The 27,519-nt window shown below is 36.7% G+C and overlaps 2 protein-coding genes and 1 pseudogene across 2 annotated transcripts; 2 read left to right on the forward strand and 1 right to left on the reverse strand.

Moving 5' to 3' along the window:
* Window positions 1-309: 309 nt before the first annotated feature.
* LOC137720282 (ribonucleoside-diphosphate reductase large subunit) lies at window positions 310-5,422 on the reverse strand. Its single transcript, XM_068459331.2, has 16 exons — window positions 4,822-5,422; window positions 4,365-4,426; window positions 4,192-4,279; window positions 3,812-4,075; window positions 3,460-3,700; window positions 3,302-3,378; window positions 3,024-3,194; window positions 2,838-2,930; window positions 2,573-2,722; window positions 2,225-2,476; window positions 2,019-2,138; window positions 1,522-1,724; window positions 1,191-1,340; window positions 948-1,095; window positions 756-839; window positions 310-654 (listed from the first exon to the last, which is right to left on the reverse strand). Exons 1-16 carry the CDS (start codon window positions 5,047-5,049, stop codon window positions 556-558), a joined length of 2,430 nt encoding a protein of 809 aa, XP_068315432.2. The 5' UTR covers window positions 5,050-5,422; the 3' UTR covers window positions 310-555.
* A 10,031-nt stretch (window positions 5,423-15,453) lies between these two features.
* Window positions 15,454-17,042, forward strand: LOC148699312 (uncharacterized; annotated as a pseudogene).
* A 2,014-nt stretch (window positions 17,043-19,056) lies between these two features.
* Window positions 19,057-19,446, forward strand: LOC148699313 (uncharacterized). Its single transcript, XM_088696228.1, has 2 exons — window positions 19,057-19,252; window positions 19,316-19,446. The coding sequence occupies exons 1-2, from the start codon at window positions 19,057-19,059 to the stop codon at window positions 19,444-19,446; spliced, it is 327 nt and encodes a 108-aa protein (XP_088552354.1).
* The last annotated feature ends 8,073 nt before the right edge of the window (window positions 19,447-27,519 follow it).

The following is a 27,519-nucleotide window of genomic DNA, read 5'->3' on the forward strand; positions in this document are numbered from 1 at the left end:
TTATGTGAAAACTCTAAATCCAGATGTGAGAATATTAGAGAAATAAAACATCGTGTTATTTCTCATGGATCGCCACCAAACTTGCAACACAATAAACGAAAAACGAGAAAATCTCAAGCCTCCAGAACCCATTATCAACAAACAAGGTTAAGATGAGAGGTCAATCCTCTTGTTGGTGAGGTGAGGAGGCCCGAGATTTTCTCGCATTGCATCACGGTTGGAATACCATTGCAATTTGCAAGAGAAGATGCGGTTGGTGCAGGTTGCAGATCATTTCTCTTGTTGGTGAGGTGAGGAGGTACCAAATCATTAACAGTGAAAAGGGTAATTTCTTCCATATATACTAACTAATAATCGTTCACGAGAACCAGAGCTCCAATTTTACAGAATACATAAGACATTTTAACAAGTAGCAGAGCAGTATTGCAACTATACACACATAACATCTTCACTTAATTTAAACTTGATTCTCAAACTAGGATGCTTCGTCCCTGAAGTTTTCAAAATCCTCGTCTCTTCATACTCCGTAAACATCAGCTTTCCAATTACCGCACTCTAACTTCCGCAGGCCATGCAATCTTCCCGGTTTGTTAGAGAGCATACCATCTGTGCTTTTTGTGTACCAACATCATCTTCTGCTACCTCTGGCTTTTCCTGTATTTCATTCACCATCCCACCAACAGCGTTGTTAGTAATATGCACAATTCAATTTTAAGAATCAATTAGTAAAATACAAGATATTGAACACTGATTACTTTGAGAATTGTAGTATCAACAGTAAACTTGATGGCGTCAGCTGCTGCACGAGACCGCAGATAATACATCCCTGTTTTCAGACCCTAATGTATTTGGCAGAAAAGAAATTAGCATGTGATTACAAGGTACTAGATACTGTAACAACGAAAAATAGAGCTTGTGTGTAGGCATGTGCTCGGGCATGTGTGTACCTTTGTCCAAGCATAGAAGTGTAAAGAAGTAAGCTTCCCAAAGTTGGGTTGGTCCATATGTATATTAAGACTTTGACTCTGATCTATGTAACATCCCCTATCAACAGCCATGTCAACCAAAGTCCTTTGCTTGATCTCCCAAACAGTTCTGATTCCAGAAAAATTATATTAGCATTTTATTCTTTGAAAATATATAGAAACGAATGAACGGAGAAGGAAATTAGGGATATGACATGTTCATACCTGTAAATGACTTTCAGATCATCAGGGATTTCCGGAATTTTCTGAACCGAGCCATCCTCATAGATGATATTATTCTTAATTGCAGGAGACCAAAGACCCATCTCAGTTAAGTCATGAAGAAGATGTTTATTCACCACAACAAACTCGCCGCTAAGAAAAAAGGGAGAGTTCAGAATCCATATACAGTCAAAACGGAAAGAATCAAAGAAAACATATCTATAAAAAAAAAATAAAAAAAATAAAAAAAATAAAAAAAATAAAAAAAATAAAAAAAAAGAAAGAAAAAAAAAAGGTTTTAACAAATGGAAACAAAATGAGAATAAAAACAAACCTCAAAACCCTGCGACTGTAGATATTCGAAGTATAAGGTTCAAAACACTCATTGTTCCCCAAAATTTGGCTAGTTGAAGCAGTAGGCATTGGGGCTACAAGAAGTGAATTTCTGACTCCATTCTTTGATATCATCTGCCTAAGTGCAACCCAATCCCATCGATCTGTAGGTGTCACACCCCACATGTCTGGCTGAACAATTCCCTGAAAAATAATTAACTAGTTAAGATCTTATAGCTAGTATTTGTTTGGTATGAAAGGTCAACTTTCAAGCCTATAAAGCCATAACTGCCTGATATCAAACAGATAGACATGCATGCAAAGGTTAATCATTAACTCCGATGGTATCAATGAAATGAAAATTCAGCACAAACTTTCCTTAAACCTTAACCATCTATATTCAACCTGAGAATGTCTTAGCATGCATAACAAGAGTAGGAAAATAGGACTTTAATTATAGGGAGTTTGCTACAAAAAAGAGCTCTTCAGATTTAGTACCTTGCTCACAGGACTGCCAATATATGTTTCATACGGGCCTTCTTTTGCTGCTAACTCGGAAGAAGCCTTGAGAGCATGATAATATATTGCCTCAAATATGTCCTTGTTCAGTTGCTGAGCCTACAGTTCAAAGCATAAATCAATTATGGAAACCAGCTTATGCAAGATTTTAAATAAAGCAACAAGCAGAAAACAGGAGGAAATACCTCAGCGGAATCAAAGGGCAGGCCAAGCAAGATGAAGGTATCAGCAAGACCTTGAACCCCAATTCCGATTGGTCTATGTCGCAAATTTGATGTCTTTGCACTATCAACAGGATAGTAATTGACATCAATTATCTTGTTGAGGTTTGCAGTCACAATTGCAGTGACCTCTGCCAGTTTGTCAAAGTCAAAATATCTATTTTTGGAACCTCTGCTGCCAACAAGCTTAGATGGATGTGACTCCACAGGGACGCCCTGTAATATCAAAATGTATACAATACCAAATCATGAGCTCAAATGGCTAAAACTAACAATAACATGTTCATGTTAATGCAAACCATAAAGACTCACCATCTCCCTAACATATCGCGGTAGAGCAATTGATGCCAGATTACATACAGCAGTTTCTGTTGGACTTGTATACTCAATTACCTCAGTACACAAGTTTGAGGATTTTATGGTTCCCAGATTTTGTTGATTACTTTTCCTATTACAAGTATCCTAAAATGAAAACAAATTACACCAAAAAAAAAAAAAAGAGGATTAAGACATTAAATAAAGAAAAGCACATGAATTCACAGCTTAGAAGTCAGATTTTACTAAGTATATAAATCACCTTAAAAAGCATATACGGTGTTCCAGTTTCTATCTGCGATTTAAGAATTTCAAACCAAAGTTGCTGTGCCTGTACAACCTTTTTGGCCTTGCCCTGTGCAGAAGTATCATTGAGTAATCATTCCCAGCGGCTATAATGAACGTATCTAAAGTTAACAAATTCAGTGAAAGAAATTTTTTTGTATACCTCTCTTTCATAGCGGGTGTACAGCTGTTCAAAATTTTCACCCCAGCAATCTGACAAACCTGGGGACTCATTAGGACAAAACAATGACCAATTTCCATCTTTTTGAACTCTTTCCATGAAGAGATCAGGCACCCAAAGTGCATAAAAAAGATCACGGGCTCGGTGTTCTTCCTGTGAAACAATAGATTCCACATTATTACATTAGCTAAAGGAGAATACCCCAAAAGATAAAAGAAACCTACTACACACATTCAAAGATGAGCTACGGATATACACACCTTTCCATGATTTTTTCTTAAATCCAGAAATTCAAATATATCAGCATGCCAGGGCTCCAAGTACACAGCAAAAGCACCTAGAAGCATAAAAATCGGTGTTCAACTTGAAGGCTCACTTCAAAGATACATTATAAAACCCAATATAATGACGACACTACCTTTCCGCTTGCCTCCTCCTTGATCAACATAACGAGCAGTATCATTGAAAACTCGCAACATTGGAACAATGCCATTGGAGGTTCCATTTGTTCCACGAATATAACTGCCTGTAGCCCGAATGTTGTGGACAGAGACACCAATTCCTCCAGCTGATTTGCTGATGACAGCACATTCTTTTAAGGTATCATAAATGCCTTCAATGCTATCATCTTTCAAGCAAACAAGGAAGCAGCTGCTCAACTGCAAAATCAAATCAGGAAGAATTAAGTAACAAAATTTGAACAACAAAATAGCAACTTTGAATCCTTCTAAAAAGAATATAAACAAGAGAATGCAAAACACTACACATACTTGAGGTCTTGGGGTTCCAGAATTGAAGAGGGTGGGAGAAGCATGAGTGAACCACCGTTGAGACATCAAATGATATGTCCTGATAACAGAATCAATATCGTCCTTGTGAATCCCAACAGAAACCCTCATTAGCATGTGTTGAGGCCTTTCTACAACTTTGCCTTGAACCTTTAACAGGTAAGACCTCTCAAGAGTCTTGAAGCCAAAGTAATCATAGTCAAAGTCCCGATCATAAATGATCTCACTATCCAGACAAGCCGCGTTCTGAAACAAAATTCGATAAAAACAATACAAAGCACATAAGCCACTTTAGATTTCTAAGCGAGATGCATGCATAATTATACTCGGACAAATAAACATAATTTTCTAAAGTGATTTACCTTCATGATGATTTCGTATACATCATCAGCTATCAGAGGGGCTTTGAGCCCAGATCTCTCGCTGACATGGTTGTACATCATTTTGATCCTGCATTGACCACCCACTTCAATCAACATGAAAATCAAACTAAAATAAACAACGAAAGATAGCAACGAATCATGATTAAACTCACGTCTCAGAAAACGATTTCATAGTGTTCTTGTGTAGATTCGAGACTACAATTCTAGCAGCCAACTGCACAGAATTTAAACAAATTTACATTAATTCAAGAAATCTACCAATTTATCATGTCAACTATGAAAAAAAAACACACACAAGGCCAGCTACCAAACAGGGATTGCATCAACCAATAGCCATAGAATTCTATAGATATACTCAGAGAGGTGAACAATACAAAAGAAAATATGTACCCAAAATTTGAAACCGCAAAAATTAGAGAAATGACAGAAAAAAAATTACAAGATAGCAATTATTTCAATTATCCCCAAATTATCAGACGAAATTGACATGAACAGAAATATACTTGAGTAAACCGAAATTAAATACTAAAAAAATAAAAACAAAGCGCCAGGCAGGAGCAGAAACAAATACAGATATAAAGTTGATAGGGGAAAAAGTAAGAGACTGACGCAGGCGTAGTCAGGGTGGTTGGCGGTCATAGCAGCGGCAGTCTCGGCGGCCAATTCATCTAGCTGGCTGGTGGTGACGCCCTTGTAGACCCCAGCGCAGACCTTCTGGGCCACTAGTACCGGGTCGCAGTGGTCGGTGCTAAGGCCATAGCTGAGCTTCTTCAAGCGCGCCGTAATCTTGTCAAAATGCACGGCCTCCTGCCGCCCATCTCTCTTAACCACGTACATATTCTTATGGATTTCACTTGCTTTTTTCTATGGGGAATTTCGTCGAACAGGTCGCGTGCAAGCCAGAAGGAGTAGGACAGAAACAAAGGAGATTAGAGGGTTATCTATATATAGGACAAAAAACTTCGAGCGGGTTTCTTTTGATTTTTTTTACTTTAATTTTCCCTCCATGTTTAAACTTTTTGTCAAAATTCCCGCCCAATAGATCGGTTCTTGCTTTTGGCGGGGGCGGGGGCGGGGGTGGGGGTGGGTGTGGGGGTTTGACCGCTGAGTTGCGAAGCTGTCTGTTTAGGCGGATCATGGGGCCCGCCACTGTAGAAGCCCGCTCCTCCCGCGAAAATAAATAAAAGGTCAATTCGGAAAGTGATCGGACATCTTTCAATTTACCTTCCTTCTTTTATATTATTTTTTTTAATAAACGATATTATTTATATGTAATGGACAAGTTATAATAATAGGATTCTCTCTCCTTCTATTCTTAACCCATCCCCTCTCATTCTCTCACACTTTCTTTTTTATCTTATCTCTCAATAAAAAGTCAATATAAAATGGTAATATGACTTAATCGTAACCATCTCTCCTCATATTCTGATCCCTTTCTCTCTCCCACACTTTCTTTTTTTTATCTTTATCTCTCAATAAAAAAAAATCAACATAAGATGTTGATATGCCTTAAAATAAATGGAGAGAAAAGGGGAAGATAGATTCGGGAGACAATTCTCCTCCAAATAAAAGGAGTAAGATTCTCTCCTCTCTTATTTTCATGATTTTATCCCCTCTTCTCCCCTTCTCTCACACTTTCCTTTTTGTCTTTATCTCTCAATAAAAAATCAATTTAAGATACTAATGTGACTTGATCGTAACTATTTAAATAAGAGAAGAGAAAATGAGAGAGAGATTAGGAGGGAAGAGAATCTCTTCTAAATAAAAAAAAGGTAAAATTTTATTTGAACCCAACTATCTTATCTTTACACTCAACTGGAAAAATTTGTCTACCAAACTTCCATATTCACCCTTAAATAAATAAGAAAGAAGAAACAATTTTCTAAACCCAAACACAAACAACAAAAAATTTTCTCTCTACACCCATTTTATCTAATCCGGTGAACCTAACCCTAATGCCGGCAACCCTTCCCCAAAATCGTCGACACCCACCATCCCCTTACACTCTTTTTTTCTACCTTCTTTTTTTTTTTTCTTCATTTGATTGGGTTATTTTTACAAGCACATGATGGGTGGTGTTGTTTTATTGTTTTTGAGCGGAAATTTACAACTTTTTTTTTTTTCTCATTAGATCTATGTTTGTTCTCTAACAGTTAAAAATTTCTACCTTTTTCAATTTGATTTAATGTTCAACAAATGGCTGTTGGAGTGAAAATGAGCAGAAGCCTTGCGGTTATGGAGTTTGATTGCTTTTTTCATTCACTAAAATCCAATGTGTACACCTTACCAAATTAAGAGAAAGCAAATATGTAAGCCAGGGATTGAAGAGAGAAGAGGAGAAATATGAAGAATAGTAGTGAGGGATCGTGGTCACTGACGATGTCGGAGAAGATTTGTCGTCCTTAGGGTTGCATTCCCCGGATTAAATAAAAAGGGTGTAGAGAGATTATTGTTGTTTGTATTTGTATTTTAGGGTTATAAAATTAGTTTTTCATTTTTATTTATTCAAGGACAAATTTGGAAGTTTTGGTAGATAAATTTATTTAGTTAGGTCAGGTGTAGAAATAAGAAAGCTGGTTCAAATAAAATATTCTCTCGGGAAAGTGATTGTATATTTTGCAATTTAGTATTTACTTTCTTTTTCTTTTCTTTTTTTGTCTGGGAGTTTTTCCCAGTTGACTTTCTGGGTTGGGTTGCCGTCGGTTAGGCGCCATTCGGATTTGAAGCGGTTTGTGTGGGCTGCGTTGGGATCACTTGAACCGTTGGATGGGTTACGGAGCATCACAGTTTGAATTTGAATTTAGAGATCGTGATTCAAGATGGGCGGGATTCGGCATTTACTTCATCCACATGGGAGACTTTCTTTTATTTTTTTAAGTTTTGTTAATTATGTTAGTTAAACTGAAATTTAGATGCCTTGTTCTCGACTTTTCTTATGGTGTGTGGAAGAAGATTCCTAGAGCGTATAGAAGAAGTTTCATGTAAATAAATATTTAATTTGTATAGTACACTTAATATCGTTTATTGAAATTTTTTGAATGTCATATGAACTATACATATTTTTTTTGTTTGCTATCTCATCCTAATTTTGTTAAATTATTTATCCAAAAAAATGTTATTTTTGTTATAGATATTGAAAGAGAGGGTGTAGCAAGCATAGAGAGAATTGGGTAAATTCTAAGATGTGTATTTTTACTCAATTGTGCCTTTATTAATAGTAGTTGGGAATGTTAATTCTTTAGACCGATGAGACCATCTTCAACCAAAAGATCCAGAGGGCCAGATGGCCGAAAATAGCCCAAAAACTGTCTTCAACCGAGGGCTAGGCAAAAGGGCTCGTGGGCCCCACTAGACAAAAAAGGGCCAAAGGGCCAACTGACAGAATTTTCATTATTCATGTCGGTTATATCTGATGGCATTGTACTTATTCCTGTCAGTTATATCTGATACGAATGGTAGGGCCTTTTATTTATTTATTTATTTTACAAATATATTTTTTTTAATTCTATTTTTTTCCTATAACTTCCTAAGCCATTATACAACATTAAATTAAATTAAGTAACATGAAACAACATTAAACAATATGAAACAACATTAAATAGCATTAAATTTAAATAATAAATTATGTTTGGTCCTATGGTCCTTTGACCCTCGGTTAGAGACAGTTTTTTTGTGACAGAGTTAAAATGAGCCATTTGGCCCTCGGTTGGAGATGGAGGCAAATATGGCCATATACTGTTCATTAAAATATTAATATCTTGGAGGGCTAAAATGGCTAAAACGAGCCATTTGGCCCTTGTTCGGTTGGAGATGATCTAAGGTAAATTCTAAGAGATATCTATCTCTTTAAAAGTTTTAAGCCATGCATGTCCCCCAATTCTATTGGTCCTTCATCAATTTAAAGATTTAGGACTCAATAAATGATTGGGAACTTTAACAAAAAGCTCCCGGTATTGTTTATTTTAACGAAAAATCACATTTTTACATTAAAAAGTCAATCCTGGTACTATTCACTTTACCCTTTATTTTTGTCTTTATCGTTAAAACTCAAAGTTTTCAAGCTCTTTTCATTAGTTTTCCTTAAATGAATTTTCAATTGATTCTAATATCACTGTGCGCACGCGCGCGCACGTGTGTGTGTGTGTGTGTATTAGATCGTTGGTATTCCTACGCAACCGTTTCTTTGGCTCGACAATTTCTTTGGCTCTCATGAGTTCATTGGCATCAAGACCAATGAGCACAAGCCTGAAGAATGATTGTGGAGCCAAAAATAATCTAGAGGCGACACGTGGATTTTTGGGTGACAAAATTACCCTTGAGGCACACCGGAATTCCTACGCGCAATCAATGGACAATCATCCCTTAATCAAGTAAAAAATGCCCAAATAGGTATTTATTTATAAACCTATTTCATCCATTGACACACCCCGACCAGAATGTTCACTAGGACTCCGAGTCGAGCTGTGCTGACCGACACCTGGAAGGTGACGAAGCCATAAAGTATAGTGATGTGGAAAATGTGAAAAAATTTGAACCTAAAAGTGCCTAAAGACCAGAGTGCGTTGTGAGCAGGAATGAACCCATTTCACACGCGACGTTAGAGCCTAAGTAAAGTACAGTAGTGTGGGTAAGGATCATACCCTCAGAGGTAGCCACCCATACTGAGATTCGCCAAGAATCCTCGTTGATACGAAATTTCAGTAGCTAAAACCTGGAAGGGCGAAAAACAGAAAATGTGAGTAGGCAAAAACAAAGCTTCTTAGAACCATTTCTCTTTCCAAAAAATAATAACCACTCACCTTAAAGCCCGTATAATTTCCCAGAAAATAATAATACATACGTATATAAAAATCAAGCTTTAGAGCAATGAAAACCAAAGTGAGCGCCATGTCAAGTATCTTAGTAATAAATATGTAAGCCATGTGATGCATGATAAGCTCATATCTATATATATTTTACATCAAATTCACTTGTCTTTTCTTAGTTAGTTCCTTATATTTTTGAGCTATTTACTTTGTTTTTGTGTTTTGTAGGATTTGTCAAGTAAAGAAAAGAAAGCACAAGTGGAATTTTAAGTAACAAATTCGTCAAAACTGCCTGTGCACGTCAGCTGACTTTGGAAGCAAGTTGCGGACAGCTCAGAATGAATTAGAGAATGGGCCTTATATTCTTGGAAAGCTACGGATATCTATTTTCTGGAGCATTTCGCGGATTGTTAATATCATTTTTCTAGAAAAAGTTATGGCCTTTTTAACACTGAAAGGTTCCCAAGAGGCTGAGCAGTTTGTAACTGACAAGAAAGCATTGAAAGCAATAAATCCAATAAAACTAACTGATGCGAGAATTATACGCACACAAATTAAACCCTCTTTTCGTCAAATTGTAGTATATGTATAAGTAGGGATCGTTCTGGACCGGGGATTAGGAGGGATTGTTAATCACTTGGATTTGACTCAAAAACGTAAAAACACAAAATAAAATACTATACTAGACTCAAATATTGCAAAACTAAACTTTAAAACACTAAAACAAACCAAAAGACTCAAACAGTACCCAAAGCACTCGAAACTGCCTTAAAAACACTTTCTGGGCAGTTTTGAGCACCTTGAGTACTTTGGACGAATTTGGGAAACAAAATGAATCAAAACACTTATAAACACAAACTAAATGTATTTCTAACTAATCTAACACTTTAAAATAAATGGGGGATTGGTTTTGACGAATTTAAAACTAAAACAGAAACTTGGAAACAAAACAGATTGTACAAACGAAATTGATGGAATATAATGATGAAAAACTAGTTAGAGGGTTCCTTACCCACACATGAACATAAGCATATAATTTGACTCCCAGTTATGACTTCAACAAACGATGAATGACAATGCTCCAAGTTAATTAGGTTCGCTTAAACTAACTTTCAGATTTCCCTAGATTCATTGGATTGAATGGGATACGCATTACAACCAAATTATTCCTAATCAAAGTCCCTAACCATGGAATACGCATGATAGAGACATTCAACAAAGATCATTAAGTTCAACGGAAATCATAAACATCGACTAGGCATTCATAACTATGGAATACGCATGTTAATCCAGCCTAGGGTTTACTAAACACAATCGTGACTAGCGATCTTTACTACTCATGAATATAAGTTCATAACGATTAGGTGAAATTCCCTTATATCCTAGCATCAAGTTTAGGCATGCAAATTAAGTGTCGACCCTCAACCCACATACATAAACAAGTTCTTAATCAAAACAGAAAAGTAAACCACATCTAAAGTTCATGAATTCATAAATGGAGTAAATCAAATCATAACCAACATATGTAAATGGCTTCAAATTCGCCTCTAACTAAAAAAAGAAATTAGCTCCACATGTTTAACATAATTGAACAACAAGTTAAATTAAACATGAAAACATAAACAAGTTAATAAAATAGACAGAAAGTAAATATGAAATTGAAATAGAATGAATGGAATTGAAATGGATGAATGCTAGCTAAGGGGTTCATCTCACACATGTTACACTTGCATAATAAAATGATTTCCAATTGCATTTCAATAAACCATGAAACTCAACACCCCGGGTTAATTAGGTCCGCTTAAATTAACCGTCAAGTTCTCCTTAAGTTAATGAATTGGATGGGTTAGCGCAACGCAATCCACAACATTCTCCAAAAGTCCTTTACGTGAACAGCACAATAAAGATACAATCAAAGATCATTAAGCATCATGAAAATTATAAGTATTGACGAGACATTCGTTACTATGGAATACGCATGAAACTTATGCCAAGAATTCGTTTAACGCGATTGTTTATAAGCAACCTCCACTACTTGTGAATAACTTATGTTCATAACGATTAGGTGAAACTCACTTATATTCTAGCGTCATATTCATGCATGAAAATTAAGCGCCCATTCTCAATAAACATACATAAATAAGTTATCAATCAAACGGTTAAACAAATTGAATCCACAACTTATGAAACGCAATTAGAAGTAATCAAATCAAAATGCAAGCATAAACATATATTCGAATCACCCCTTAGCTAAAGGGGAGTTTAGTTCCTTATACGTACAAAACAAAGAGAATCAAAGAAACACCTAAACATTCCAACAACTCAAACTTGAATTGTATGAACGTTTAGGCCCTCTTCTCTTCCATTCCTCATTCGTACAAAACAAAGAGTATTGAAATTAAACATTGAAATCAAAGAAACACCTAAACATTCCAACAACTCAAACTTGAATTGTATGAACGTTTAGGCACTCTTCTCTTCCTCTTCGTTGTGGCACAAGGTCTAAGGTGAGTTTGATGGTGTGAATGGTTTGGGGAGTGGTGAAAATGGAAGGAGGATGGTGTTTGGATTGTAAGGGAGGGCACGGCACAAGGGAGTTTTGATGTCTACATTCTGAAATGTGGAAGGATCAATGAGAATGAATGCAATGGATGCTTATTTATAGGTGAAATGGGGGGAACATGACAGCTAGGAGGGAATGTGGCTGCATGTTTGAATGATTAAAGGATGCATGTGGGTTGGAATTGCATGTGCAATGAATATGTGGCTGCATGTGCAAGGGGACAATCTGAAAATGCATGTGAAAGCATGTGTTGGCTGCAATGATGAAATGGATGGGAGTGCATGTGGCTTAATTAATTAAAGGGAGTGCATGTGCAATGTTTTAAAGGATGGAATGCATGTGAGTGACAACTAGATATGTAGATGAATGCATGTGGAATGTTTGTGGTGAGTGAATGTGGCTAATTTGATTTATGGAAGATGCATGTGGATTAAAGGTGAGTGAATGATTATGGAATGCAATCTGAAATGGGAGATGGAATGGAGGTGTTTTGCATGTGAATTAAAGAGTAAATGCATGTGAATTAAAGAGTGAATGCATGTGAATTAAAGGTGTTGTGTTAGGTGATGGGTGCATGTTAAGTGATAAGTGATAAGTGATGATGATAAGTGATAAGTGATAAGTGATGATGATATGATATGTGGTTATGATAAGTGATAAGTGATAGGTGATGATGATATGATATGTGGTTATGATAAGTGATAAGTGGTGATGATAAGTAATGATATGTGGGAGTGTGGCTGAAATGAAGGAGTGGAATGTTGGAATGTTATGCACGGCTAAGGAAATTGGAAAGGTTTAAATGTCCTAAAACTAAAGGGAACAAGGTTCCAACACTTTGGTCTTCAATTAGGTCTTCAATTTCGTCCAACACTTTGGCGCCAAGCATAAGCTATCCATCCTTAGCCCAAAAGTGCTCCAAAAGTCTCCAAAATGCATCTTTTTGCTACTTTAGCCCTTTGGACCTACAAACACACGAAAATAGCTTAAAGGACTAAAATAACTAAAGAAACATAACGTAAATGCACGAGAACAAGCCATTTAAGTCGCATGAATATGCTCCTATCACTAACAGCCCAAACTGATGCAGCCAAGAACAAGCCAGCTAACACCTATTTAAATATCAGAGGAAATGAAAAATTAAGTGCGAGTAATGGGGCATAAAGGTGGCCCAAACAATTACAATTGTTTTAGCATTTCCTCTCACTTATTGTCATCACTAAATGGTTGTTAGTGGGGTGAGTTATGGAGAAAAAACTGTGGCAGCAGAAAAAGAAGAAAAGGGCTACAGGTTGCAGGAGCAAAGAGGGGAAAAAATGTGAAAAAAAAGATAGAAAAAAAGAAGGAAAGCAAGGAAAAAAGGCAAGGCTGCTGCGTTGGGGAAGGAAGGAAAGGAAGGAGGAAATCTTGGCATTCTCTTCTCTCGGTTTTATCTTCTCAAACTCATGTCTTTCTTTTGGTTTAACTTCAGAATTATGTGTAACTAATTTTTAGTAGTTAGGGGCTGTTTTGAAGCCCCAAATATGATTGCAAGTTTGTTATGACATTTCATTTGAATTACTTTTATGAATGGATGAAAATTGGTTCACTACTTGTCTCATTGATGAATTTTTATGTGTTTTCTACGGATGCATACTTAGTAAGCATATCTAGGATTCTAATGCTATGAATATGTGTGTGCCTGCCCTTGTCGAATGAGGACCTACATATGTTCTAGAGTAGTACTTGTTAATTGTGATTAACATGTGAACCAATTTCTAGGATTAGTAAGACAACGCTAGTACTTACGATGCCTTGTGATGACTCAAACTCTTTTCGTTCTTAATGATTTCTACTTGTTAAATCTATGAACACACCATTCGAGATTGCATGTTAGGGACTAAGTTAAGTTGAAAACGCCATTCTCTTAACATACTACATAAGAAAGAGTAATAGGTTGAGTTCTAACATTGAGCCAACTTGAGCATCTTCATCCAAAAATGAAATGAATTTGAATGAAACATAACATGTTTGCATGATTATTTGGTGGTGGATAGCAATTCCCCTAACTCGTTTTTTTTTAATTTGTGAACTACTTAAAAATCTGTTTTTGTCCTATTTTTGTTCGATTTAATTTAAATATCAAATCAACTCCAAAAATCCCAAACATTTGTGTGAGTATAGCTATGTGTGTTTAGTATCTGCATATAAAATTTCGTAGACTTTAGATAAGTGTAAGTCGGTCTAATAATTATTTTTCGGTGGCTGGTCAGTAGGGACAACAGCCTAGTATTTGTGACATTTTAAGTAGTTAGATAAAACAATCTTCTGCGGGAAAGACCCTTATTTTCATATGCTACAATTGACAAATCTTATTGTTAATAAGGAAAATTAATAGGACATTTGTGTGCTACTTTGTGGTGTGCTTTTAATCCTATCAATTTTATCAATTTTTGGCGCCGTGTCGCCGAGGATTGTTATTTCTAATTATTTATTTTTTATTGTTTTCTTTTCTTGTCTAATTAGTGCTTTTGTTTTTGTTTTTATTTCAGGTACTCTTCGTAGTATATGCATACTCGAAGGTCCAAGAGCATTGATCTAGCTTCCTACGATCCTGAGGTTGAACAAACACTTCGAAAGCTTCGAGGAACAATCTAGCAAAAGTGTGCATTGGTGTCTTTACCACCATCTTCTCCAGCAAATTTGAGTTTGGAAGAGGAGGAAGAACCACAAGAAGGCATGGCTGATAACCGTACTCTGAGGGAGTTAGCAGTGCCAAATATGAATCAACAACCATTGTGCATCACATATCCAAATGCAGAAGGAGGATTTGAGCTTAAGTCCGACATGATTCACTACTTGCCTAAGTTCCATGGCTTCTCAACAGAGGATGCCAACAAGCATCTCATGGAGTTTCATGTGGTATGCTCGAGAATGAGACCAGCCAATGTGGATGAGGAGCAAGTCAAGTTGAGGGCATTCCCATTTACATTAGAAGCTAAGGCAAAGGAGTGGCTTTACAATTTACCTCCGAGATCAATGAACACATGGAACCAGCTGAAGCAAGCATTCTTGGAGCAATATTTTCCGGCCACAAAAGATGCAAGCATAAGGAAAGACATATGTGCAATCCGACAACAACATGGAGAGCCATTTGGAGATTACTATGAGCGATTCACACATTTGGTTGCATCTTGCCCTAATCATCAAATTTCAGAGCATCTTTTAATACAATATTTTTATGAAGGATTGTGTGGTACTGATCGTGTAATGCTTGATGCAGCAAGTGGATGAGCATTCATGGACAAGACACCAACAAATGCTAAGGCATTATTAAAGAACATTGCTGGCAACACACGACAATTTGGAGGGCGAGATGAGCTACCTCTTAAGAAAGTTAACGAGGTAAGTGCTAACTCTAGTATTGAATTACAATTAGCTAACTTGACTAATCTTGTGCAACAGGTTATGGTGGCTCCAAAACAGGTGTGCGGTGTATGTTCAATGATGGGACATGCCACAGACATGTGCTCTTCATTGATGGATCAAGGTGGTCTTGAGTAAGCTAATGCGTTAGGAGGGTTTTAGGGGCAACAAAGACAAAAGTATGATCCATACTCCAACAACTATAACGCAGGGTGGCGTGATCATCCACACTTAAAGTGAAACAATCAAAACAACGGACAACAATCAGTTCCCAACAACTATAACCGTCCACCTGGCTTATTTCAAGCAAGACTGCAGGCACCATTTCAGCCTCAACAACAACAAGCTCCAAGTAAGTCTCTTGAGGATTTAATTGCTTCTTTAGCTAACTCTACTCAATCTCATCAACAGAAAATAGACAAATCAATTGAAAACCTTGAGCGTCAAATGAGTCAGTTAGCAAGTTTGATGGGGCAACATCAACCAGGAAGGTTGCCTAGCCAAACCGTGGTGAATCCAAATGCGGAGCAGATGAATGTTGTGACTTTAAGGAGTGGAAAAGAAGTTTTTGAGCTGCCAATGATGCAAAAGAGGACTAGAAAAGATACAAAATGAGCAAGAGGAGCAACAAACCAAAAATCTTGAGCAAGATGAAGCTTCAACAAAAAATGAAAAGTCTCCTAAAGATACAAAATTAAACAAAAAAGATTCTGATAAGGTAAGTAAAGAAGTTCAAAATTCATTTAACTCATGTGTCCCTATTCCTTTTCCTCGTAGGTTTATGAAGTCTAAGAAAGAGCAAACTGATAAGGAAATCTTGGATACTTTCCGAAAAGTCCAAGTGAACTTACCTCTTTTAGATGCCATAAAATAAGTGCCCAAATATGCAAAGTTCCTTAAAGAGCTTTGTACGAACAAGAGGAGATTCAATGATCAAGAAACTGTGGCATTAAGCGAGGAAGTATCAGCTGTTTTGCAGAGAAAGCTACCACCGAAGTTGAAGGATGCCAGTAGCTTTACCATTCCATGTGTAATTGGAGGGAAAGAGTTTGGGAGAGCATTGTGTGATTTGGGGCATCCATCAATCTGATGCCATATTCAGTGTATGAATCACTAAACCTTGGAGACTTGAAGGAAACAAAGGTAGTAATCCAGTTGGTAGATCGTTCAAATAGATATCCCAAAGGCCTATTGGAGGATGTACTTGTGCAAGTGAATGAGCTTATTTTTCCCGCTGATTTTTTTGTTCTTTAGATGGAACATGACCCTATACCTACTGCACTTCCTCTTATATTGGGAAGACCATTCCTTAGAACGGTGCGTACGAAGATTAATGTCTACGATGGTACTTTAACCATGGAAATTGATGGAGAAAGCGTCAAGTTCAAAATCTTTAATGCTATGAGGTATCCTAGTGATTTTGAATCTTGTTTGTCTATTGATGCGTTTGACTATTTTGTGCAGGATTGTTTTAATGAAGGTGTGAGACAAGACAATTTAGAGAAGGCGTTAGTGCATAGCATTACACATGGAAAACTTAATTATTCCGAGCACATTGAAGAAGAATTAATCCAAACAGTGGCAGCCCTTGAGTCTCTTTCACCAATTCGTGGTAAGTCTTCTTCCTATTTTATTTCTCTTCCTACTTCTAACGAAAAAAAATTCTTCCTTCTGTGATTCAGGTACCCAAATTGGAGTTTAAACTGATTCTTGAACATTTGAAGTATGCAATTTTGGGAGAGGATGAAACATTATCGGTTATCATATCATCACAACTCATAACAGAAGAGGGGGAGAAACTGATCTGGGTACTGAAGGATCACAAAACTGCCATAGCTTGGAGCATTGAAGATATCAAAGGTATAAATCCAGCTACATGTATGCATAGGATTCTGTTGGAGGAAGGTGCAAAACCTACAAGGGAAGCTCAACGCCGTTTGAACCTACTCATGATATAGGTCGTCAAGAAAGAGGTTATCAAGCTTCTTGATGTTGGTATCACATATCTTATCTCGGACAACAAGTGGGTGAGCCCTGTTCAAGTAGTTCCGAAGTGATCTGGAGTCATAGTTGTTAAGAATGAAGCTAGTGAGCTAGTGCCACACGTGTGCAAAATAGTTGGAGAGTCTGTACAGACTATTAGAAGATAAACAGCACCACACGCAAAGATCACTTTCCAGTTCCATTCATTGATCAAATGTTAGAAAGGTTCATTCTCATTATTCCTTTCTTGATGGCTATTCTGGATATAATCAAATTGCAGTTGCTCTGGATGATCAAGAAAAGACGACTTTCACATGTCCACTTAGCACATTTGCATACCGGAGGATGCCGTTTGGACTTTGCAACACCCCCGCCACATTTCAAAGGTGTATGGTAAGTATCTTTTCTAACATGATTGGGAAAATAATTGAAGTGTTCATGGATGATTTTTCAGTTTATGGTGATTTTTTTGATACATGTCTACATAATTTGTCCCTAGTTTTAAAACGTTGTCAAGAAACTAATCTGGTCTTAAATTGGGAAAAATGTCATTTCATGGTTTCGCATGGATTAGTTCTAGGGCATATCATATCTGAAAATGGAATTGAAGTTGATAAATCTAAAGTAGAACTTGTTAGTTCTTTACCCCTCCCTACTACTGTCAGGGAGGTTTGTTCTTTTCTTGGACATGCATGTTTCTACCGTAGGTTTATGAAAGACTTCTCAATGATTTCTAGACCCTTGTGCCGTTTGCTTCAAAAGGATGTAACATTTGATATGAATGAAGAGTGTGTGGTAGCATTCAACAAGCTTAAGGAGTTGTTATCCACGGCTCCTGTGATCATGCCACTAGATTGGAGTTTACCTTTTGAGTTAATGTGCGATGCTTCAGACTATGCTGTCGGTGCAGTTCTAGGACAGCGTGTCAACAAAATGCCACATGTCATCTATTATGCATCATGAACACTCAATGATGCACAGTTGAATTATTCAACAGCATAGAAGAAGCTTCTAGCTGTTGTATTTGCTTTAGAAAAATTTAGATCTTATCTGATTGGAACTAAAGTTATTGTGTTTTCTGACCATGCAGCTTTGAAGTATTTACTCACAAAAAAGATGCAAAACCATGACTTATTCGATGGATACTTCTGCTTCAAGAGTTTGACTTGGAGATCAAGGATAAGAAAGGGAGTGAGAACGTTGTAGCAGATCATCTTAGCAGACTTGTGCACTCAAACACAGAGGAAGATCTCATCCCTTTACGTGAGAGTTTTCCAGATGAACAATTGTTTTCATTAAGGTTACTGACCCTTGGTATACAGATATTATCAATTACAAGGTCACCAAAAAGATTCTGGATGATTTTACAAGTGCTCAGAAAGATAAGCTTGTCAAAACTGCCAAATACTACGAGTGGGGTGATCCTTATTTGTGGGAATATTGCCCTGATCAATTGATTAGAAGGTGCATCCCTGAATCTGAGTTTAAATCTATTCTAACTTTTTGTCATTCTTATGCATATGGCGGCCATTTTGGAGCAAAGAGGACAACCCTTAAGGTGTTAGAGAGTGGTTTTTATTGGCCTAGTTTGTTTAAGGATGCGTACGAGTTTTGTGCAACATGTGATCGTTGTCAACGAACAGGTAACTTGGGCCCAAGAAATCAAATGCCACAAACCCCTATTTTGATTGTTGAGACCTTTGATGTGTGGGGCATTGATTTCATGGGACCTTTTCCATCTTCAAATGGTTTTCTTTACATTTTATTGGTTGTGGATTATGTTTCTAAATGGGTGGAAGCGAAAGCCACCAAAACTAATGATTCAAAAGTTGTTTCAGATTTTATTAAGACTAACATCTTTGCAAGATTTGGGACACCTAGAGCAATTATTAGCGATGGAGGGAGTCACTTTTGCAATAGAACATTTGAAGCATTGCTTAGGAAGTACAATGTCACACATTGTGGGCATATAGGACTACTTGTAAGACTCCTATTGGAATGTCCCCATTTCGGTTAGTTTATGGGAAACCATGTCGTCTTCCAGTAGAATTAGAACACAAAGCTTATTGGGCGATCAAAGCCTACAACATGGACATGAGTGTTGCCGGACAGCAGAGGAAGCTTCAATTGAACGAGTTACATGAAATCCAGAATGATGCATACGAGTCTAGTCGAATATACAAGGAGAAATCAAAGGCATTTCATGATAAGATGATATCAAGGAAGAGCTTTGCCATTGGACAGAAAGTTCTTCTATTTAATTCTCGCCTTCGGTTATTTCCAGGTAAGCTTCGTTCTCGATGGGTTGGTCCGTTTGTTATAACTAATATTTTTCCTCATGGTGCAGTGGAAATCCAAAGTGCAAAAACCAGAAACATGTTCAAAGTGAATGGACATAAACTCAAACCATATTACGAGTCTTTTGCAGAGCATGATGTGGAGGTTGTACCCCTCCAAGAACCAGCTTCCCTTGAATGATTACTCTTGGTATCGTCCGGCTGCGGACGTAAAAGCAAGCGCTTATAGGGAGGCAACCCAATATTTCTATTCATTGTCTTTTTATGTCATTTTCAATTTTTGGTTTGTTTTTTTTTTTCTGAGTTTTCTTGCGTGCTAAGCTAAATATTTCTTTTCTTTCTAGGAATCTTTGGTTACGTCCACCCTTGGAGTTGATTGCAGAATTGAAGTTTGGGGGTCATCACTTGATTTTATTGCAAATTGGGGAAGTTTTCAGTCCAAATGCTTTATTTTGTTTCTTACTATTTTATTTTATTTTTATTTTATGCATTATTGTGTTTTATGACATTGGGGACAATGTCCAGTTTAAGTTTGGGGGTAAGGATTGAAAAAATGACCAAATTGAAAATTTTCGTCCCTTTGACTAAGAATTGGTTTCATTTGTTTCCTTGTTGTTTTTTTTTTTTTTTTTTTTTTTTTTTCTTAATTAGTTTTGTTGACTCTAAAATTATAAAGAATAAAAAATAAAAAAAGAGAGAAAATTCTGAAAATGAAAAAAAAAAAAAATAGTCTTATTTTCTTTATTGTTTTGAATTAGATTTTTGTTAGTTTCTCGACCCAATGATATAACTGGATTGAATTTGAACCACGGTGATCAAGAACTTAGTAAGCATGTATTGTGTGAAATTCCTTATTCTCTTGTTAGCCTTGTACATGTTTAATCATCTTTGAAAAACCAAATGCACATAGCCTTGTTGATGTGAAACTAAAGCATGACTTAAAGCTTCGTATGTGAACATAGTGACCATATACAGCCTCTGTGAGTTTTTGAGCCTATTGAAAGTGTGTGCATTTTTCATACACTCATATTCTTTCATGTGTGATGAACTTATGTGACTTACATCTCTAGAACTTGTGTAACGATCTTTCGAAATGTTTGTCATTGATTGCATGAACTTGAAAAGGATAGAGGCATTAGGTTTATCACCATGGCCCAAATAAGCATGTTTCCTAAAGAAAAATGATATCATTAGATTGCCAATTTGAGTCGTATATGTTAAGCCTTTTATTTCTTATCACCAGATATGTCTGCCCTTATACCTTAAACATTTTTCCTTGCCCTTTCCAAGCTAGCTAGTGAGCAATGTGAGATTGTCTTATGAGAAATGTTTGTGAAGTACTTTGAAGGAGTTTGGCAAAAGAATAAGTGTGGGGGTATTTCATGTTTGTATTTAGTTATGTGTGAAAATTGGTTTAAAAAAAAAATAGAAGAAGAAGAAGAAAAAAAGAAAAATTGTATACAAAGCAAATAAAAAGTTTAGGGGGTGTGATTGGAGGTATTAGTAGAGTGGTTGGAGAGCTTGAGTTCTTATAAATCTCAACAAGAGAATTGCTTGCAATGTAGCTTGGAACTTGTGTTTACCTATCCTTTCATTTCTATAACCCTCTCCCTAAGCCTCATTACAACCTCTTGATTTTAGTTTTGCAATTATGATTGTGGAGATGAGATCTTTATGCAAGCTTATGGTAGATCTTTCACAATTGATTCTTTGAGCGAACACGTTAAACTAAACATATGTGTGATTGAGTGTATGTCCCGTGAGAAGGTCACTAGTTTGCATGTGGTGTTTTAAAACAAAACTTGAAATTGCATTAGCATGGCTATTACACACACTACACTTCAACGATGATTAAAAGGTAGTTGTTAACATTTGAATAAGGAAGATGAGCATGGATTAGCTTGTTTGATACTAGCTAAGGTTCTTGATGATTTGTTTTCTTGAATGAAATTCTATGAGGGTCACATAGGGGGAAGCTAATGTTTTTCATATTGCTACTTTTTCATGTTTTCTTTGTTTTGCTCGAGGACTAGCAAAAGCTAAGTGTGGGGGTATTTGATAAGCTCATATCTATATATATTTTACATCAAATTCACTTGTCTTTTCTTAGTTAGTTCCTTATACTTTTGAGCTATTTACTTTGTTTTTGTGTTTTGTAGGATTTGTCAAGTAAAGAAAAGAAAAATAGCACAAGTGGAATTTTAAGTAACAAATTCGTCAAAACTGCCTGTGCACAGCAGCTGACTTTGGAAGCAAGTTGCGGACAGCTCAGAATGAATTAGAGAATGAGCCTTTTATGCTTGAAAGCTACGGATGTCTATTTTCTGGAGCATTTCGCGGATTGTTAATATCATTTTTCTAGAAAAAGTTATGGCCGTTTTAACACTAAAAGGTTCCCAAGAGGCTGAGCAGTTTGTAACTGACAAGAAAGCATTGAAAGCAATAAATCCAATAAAACTAACATCCAAAACTGATGCAGCCAAGAACAAGCCAGCTAACACCTATTCAAATATCAGAGGAAATGGAAAATTAAGTGAGAGTAATGGGCATAAAGGCTGCCCAAAGAGTTACAATTGTTTTAGCATTTCCTCTCACTTATTGTCATCACTAAATGGCTGTTAGTGGGGTGAGTTATGGAGAAAAAACCGTGGCAGCAGAAAAAAAGAAAAGGGCTACAGGTTGCAGGAGCAAAGAGGAGAAAAAAAGTATGAAAAAAAAGATAGAAAAAAAGAAGGAAATCAAGGAAAAAAAGGCAAGGCTGCTGCGTTGGGGAAGGAAGGAAAGGAAGGAGGAGATCTTGGCATTCTCTTCTCTCGGTTTTGTCTTCTCAAACTCATGTCTTTCTTTTGGTTTAATTTGAGAATTATGTGTAACTAATTTTTAGTAGTTAGGGGCTGTTTTGAAGCCCCAAATATGATTGCAAGTTTGTTATGACATTTTGTTTGAATTACTTTTATGAATGGATGAAAATTGGTTCACTACTTGTCTCATTGATGAATTTTTTATGTGTTTTCTACGGATGCATACTTAGTAAGAATATCTAGGATTCTAATGCTATGAATATGTGTGTGCCTGCCCTTGTCGAATGAGGACCTACATATGTTCTAGAGTAGTACTTGTTAATTGTGATTAACATGTGAACCAATTTCTAGGATTGGTAAGACAATGCTAGTACTTACGATGCCTTGTGATGACTCAAACTCTTTTCGTTCTTAATGATTTCTACTTGTTAAATCTATGAACACACCATTCGAGATTGCATGTTAGGGACTAAGTTAAGTTGAAAACGCCATTCTCTTAACATACTACATAAGAAAGAGTAATAGGTTGAGTTCTAACATTGAGCCAACTTAAGCATCTTCATCCAAAAATGAAAGGAATTTGAATGAAACATAACATGTTTGCATGATTATTTGGTGGTGGATAGCAATTCCCCTAACTTGTTTTTCTTAATTTGTGAACTACTTAAAAATCTGTTTTTGTCCTGTTTTTGTTCGATTTAATTTAAATATCAAATCAAATCTAAAAATCCCAAAACTTTGTGTGAGTATAGCTCTGTGTGTTTAGTATCTGCATATAAAATTTCGTAGATTTTAGATAAGTGTAAGTCAGTCTAATAATTATTTTTCGGTGGCTGGTCAGTAGGGACAACAGCCCAGTTTTTGTGACATTTTAAGTAGTTAGATAAAACAATCTTCTACGGGAAAGACCCTTATTTTCATATGCTACAATTGACAAATCTTATTGTTAATAAGGAAAATTAATAGGACATTTGTGTGCTACTTTGTGGTGTGCTTTTAATCCTATCAATTTTATCAATGCAAATCAATATAAAAAGATATATCGGTTGGAGTCACCTAACGTGACATGTACGGTTGAATCTATAGCTCATAAACAATTCTTGCACACGAGTCGGAACCACATAATGTGGTCTGTACGATAGGCTATATGTAAATAAATATGCTTAAGTGCTACGATCACGTGAAGGCTAGCACCAACGAGTCGGAACCACCTAATGTGGTTTGTACAATAGGCTGACACCTGCCTTGGATCCAAGGTAAGTGTGTGGTGTGGGAGGTGAACGATCACGTAAAGGCTAGGCCCTGACCTCGGACGGAGCACTAACACCGGGGTGTAGGATAATGAGTACCAAATGCATCTAGGCATAACCATATACATCACAACCACTAACATCATAATGTACTCACCTCTAGCTTACCTGGGCTCCGCAACATCATGCAACATTATGCATGACTACACTAATGCATATACTAAAATATAATGCAAGTATGACATTGCATTTCAATCACATTTCATGTAAAACAATTTATGGGAAAAATGTAAAGTATACATACGTATATATAGAAAACCAAAAGTGTACTCATCTGGAGTCCGCGCTACAACTCCCTAGCATGAATATCGAGATGTCTCGAATGACAGTCGCCTAAAGCAAATATCAAATCACATCTCAGAATCCTTACTGATAGAACATGTAATTTACATAAAACACATCCCCCAAGGACGATGTAGAATGATTTGAGACCCATTGACCAAAAGTCAACTGTCGGTCAAAGATCGACGGTAGGGTCCACAGCCCTACGTAACTCAATCTGGAAGATCCACTCCTCGGATTTCCAATCAGTAACTTCCAAAGATCCACATTATGTTTCTAAAACATCATCCTAAAATTTCATTATGATTCAACAGTTGGATCTCTGCCAATTGCAAATCCAAGTGGCGGTTAACGTTTTATTTTACAAACTTACAAATCCAATTCGGGAAAATCCATGCATCGGATTCTCGATCTGTAAGTTCCTATGATCCTCAAATATTATGTACTACAACATATTAAATTTTGGTGACAATCCAACGATCGGATCGCCGATTCATATTTTTAAATAGTAGCGTATCTTAACCAAACTAGATTCACAATAATCAAATCACATCATATGGATATCAAATCTAAGATCAATGTATCGATTTAACATAAAATAGCATTGGCAATCCATTGGCCACGCGCCACCGCACGTGTCGCCGCCGGTGGTGGTCGGCCACCTCGACTTGCCGGAACATTTAACTATTTCTAAAAATTCTCAATTTTTAAAGGAATGAAGATCTCAATGAGTAGAACAACTTTCATACCTGTGACTAAGGACAATTTGACCTGGAAAAGCCTTAATTTAGCTCGAACTGTACGGAACCCTAAACATGGGTGTGTTCGATTCAACCTCCAAATTCATTCCAACGCCTCAAACATTGCTTGGGCTTTGTTCCTGGGGTTGAGGGGAGCCTAGTGATGGTGGTAATTTGCTGGGTTAACTTCACGATTGTCAGATTTCGCCATGGCACCCACGGATCCCACGGGTTTCGTTCTACTCGTATTCAAGCTCAAACCCAATAAAATTTAGTTGGAAATGGAAGAGGGGCAGATAAGGATTAGTTTTTACGTGGTGGTAAGGGCTAGATCGCCGGAAAACCGACGGAAAATGTCGAGAAGGCGGTGGTGTGGGTGGTGCCCGACGGTTTACACGGGCCAACCTGTGTCTACCCTTATTTTCTTCTCTCCTTTCCCCTCCTTGCTCCTGTTTCTGATTGGTCACCTTCCTCCCTTCTTTCCTCATTTCTCTTCTCTCCTTCTCATCCCAGTCGTCGATTTCTTTCTTTCCTTCCATCCCAGTCACACATGTGGCCTCATAGATCTTTGCTCTAGAAAATCTGGAGCCTTCCAAGTTAAATAAAATTACCAAAATATCCCTAACTTTAAACCTTAATAACTCTTCCGTTATAACTCCAAATCACGCCTTATTTACGCCCACGCGTCCATAGCAATGAGTACTATGAGAATACGCCAAGAAAACGAACCTTACGTAACATGACATGGCAGTCAACAAAAGTCAACACTTTGCCTCAAAGGGCATTTTAGTAACTTCACTTATTAAAATTATAAAAATCCTAATTTTTAGGAACAGGCTGTTACAATCTACCCCCTTAATAAAATTTCGTCCCCAAAATTTAAAATAACTTGCTAAATGTAAAATACTTGGAAATAGGGAGAAAATATGTATATAAATACATACACAAGGGAGAAATCGAGTTAGAGCGGCTGCATAAAAGAGAATGCCCTTTCGTCGCGATCGGATTGCAATTACTCCTCTTTCATGCCTCCAAGCTCATCCTTTCTTCCTTCCTCGATAATATAGTAGTACAATTCCCGTATAAACCGTAAAGTTGAAAACACCAATTATTATGTAATAACATAAGGAAAATATATACATATAATAAAATATCAAGAATAGATACACATACACACACACACACACACACACACACACATATATATATATATATAAACGTATGGTTTAAATACTTGTAATGGCAGAAATACCCATCCAAATAAAATAATGTAGTAAGAAAATATTTGTATGAAAAATCAAAAGTCAAAATGAAAATGGGTCTCAACAAACATTCGTCGTGTCACGAACTTTGAGAATAAGTCTGAACCATAGCTAACTAGTAAGTGTTGCAGTAGATGAGCCGTCTTACCCACTTGCTTAGTGAACCTAACAATTAAGCCATTGATATTTTAGTTTGCAGCTTATAATGCTGATAACTCATCATCGTCTTAACAAGCTAGTGAGAAGTTCCCAAGGATGCCAAAATATCGTCTTGCTCCTCATGTACGAATATGCCTAGATTGTCCTATTCATGCCTCGATCACGATACTGTACTACCCTAGAGCGCACCAAACCAACTGTTAGAAATGTTTCGACGTCCACATTCCCACAACAAGAAGACCCTGGAGTGAAGGAGTGGAAATATATGTGGAGACGAACACATATTGCAAAAAGCTTCGTTCATGATTAATCACTAGAGTTGCTCTCCAAATCGTAGGGTAAAAGATCTAAAAGCTCAGATCAGATAAACCATATCTCAGATGACATTCGTCAAATAATAGTTGCAATTTCGAGCCACACTTGAAAATTAGCGCCATAATCGCCAAGCTCAAAACCTACATTCATACCTTCACCAAAACTATACTGAACTGCTCCTTAATCCCCAAGTTGCTTGGAAATATATATATTTTTTCCTTGGTAAATCTGATAAACTCGTAAGAAGATTATATTCTAATGGTTCCTACTAGGATCGAAAAAAAACTGGCGCACGCATCTGCCAAGTCGATCCGTTGTGAATTCCTCACTAATTGAGCGAGAAACCATGTTGGGCAGGCTAAAAGAACACTTAAGAAATTAAGGGTCAAAACAAGTCCATGAAATCCAGAGTACAAGATATCAGAATTAAATATACAATTTTGATGTCTGAACACGTGAAAATATTTAACTTAATCATGTGCTAGCAATATAAGGGTTGGAAGATAAATCAACTTGAACGATAATTTAAGGAAGATTAACGAATGGAAACTTAGATTTTTTTTTTTTTCTTGACCCAAAATTCACAACAGTTTATTACAACGGTAGTTCTAAAAATAATAAATCACCAATGGTGACAATTTGCTTGACAAAATGCTGATTGGGTGATTCAATGACTGATGGTCTAAACTGAAAGTTCCGACATCTAAGTGATCATCCTAGACAGTCTGTCAACATCAAAAATGACATGGGGACAGATGAATAACTCAAAAGCAACTAAAATACCTTTAGTACCAGGAGACGAATCTGAGGGTATGAACAGAACTGATGCAAACTAAAATATCAAAGAATCGAACAAGTTCAAAAATAAAGAATTATGCCAAAAGACTAAACAATTATGTTGTCGTCATAAGCCTAAGGTAAAAAGGTCGAGCTTGAAAATTTGCTAACAAGGTTTCTTGATGATCGAAAAGTAACGTTGATGCGAACTAAATAAGCACACAAATTAAAACCCTGTTGTGACAATTGTAGTATATGAATAAGTAGGGATCGTTCTTAACCGGGGATTAGGAGGGATTGCAAAATCACTTGGAAACTGACTCAAAAACGTAAAACAAAGGTTAAACACTAAACTAGACTCAAAGAATGCAAAACTAAACACTTAAAACACTAAAACAAATCAAAAGACTCAAAACAGCACCAAAACACTCAAAACTGCCTTAAAAACACTTTCTGGGCAGTTTTGAGCACTTTGACTACTTTGGACGAATTTGGGAAATAAATTGATTCAAAACACTTAGAAACACAAACTAAGACACTTTCTAACTAAATTGGACACTAAAGTAAAGGGGGATTTGGTTTTTGACGAAATTAACTAAAATGCACAG

The sequence above is a fragment of the Pyrus communis genome, chromosome 1 (assembly GCF_041283825.1).
Source record: "Pyrus communis isolate YQ-2024b chromosome 1, ASM4128382v1, whole genome shotgun sequence".
NCBI classification, from domain to species: domain Eukaryota; kingdom Viridiplantae; phylum Streptophyta; class Magnoliopsida; order Rosales; family Rosaceae; genus Pyrus; species Pyrus communis.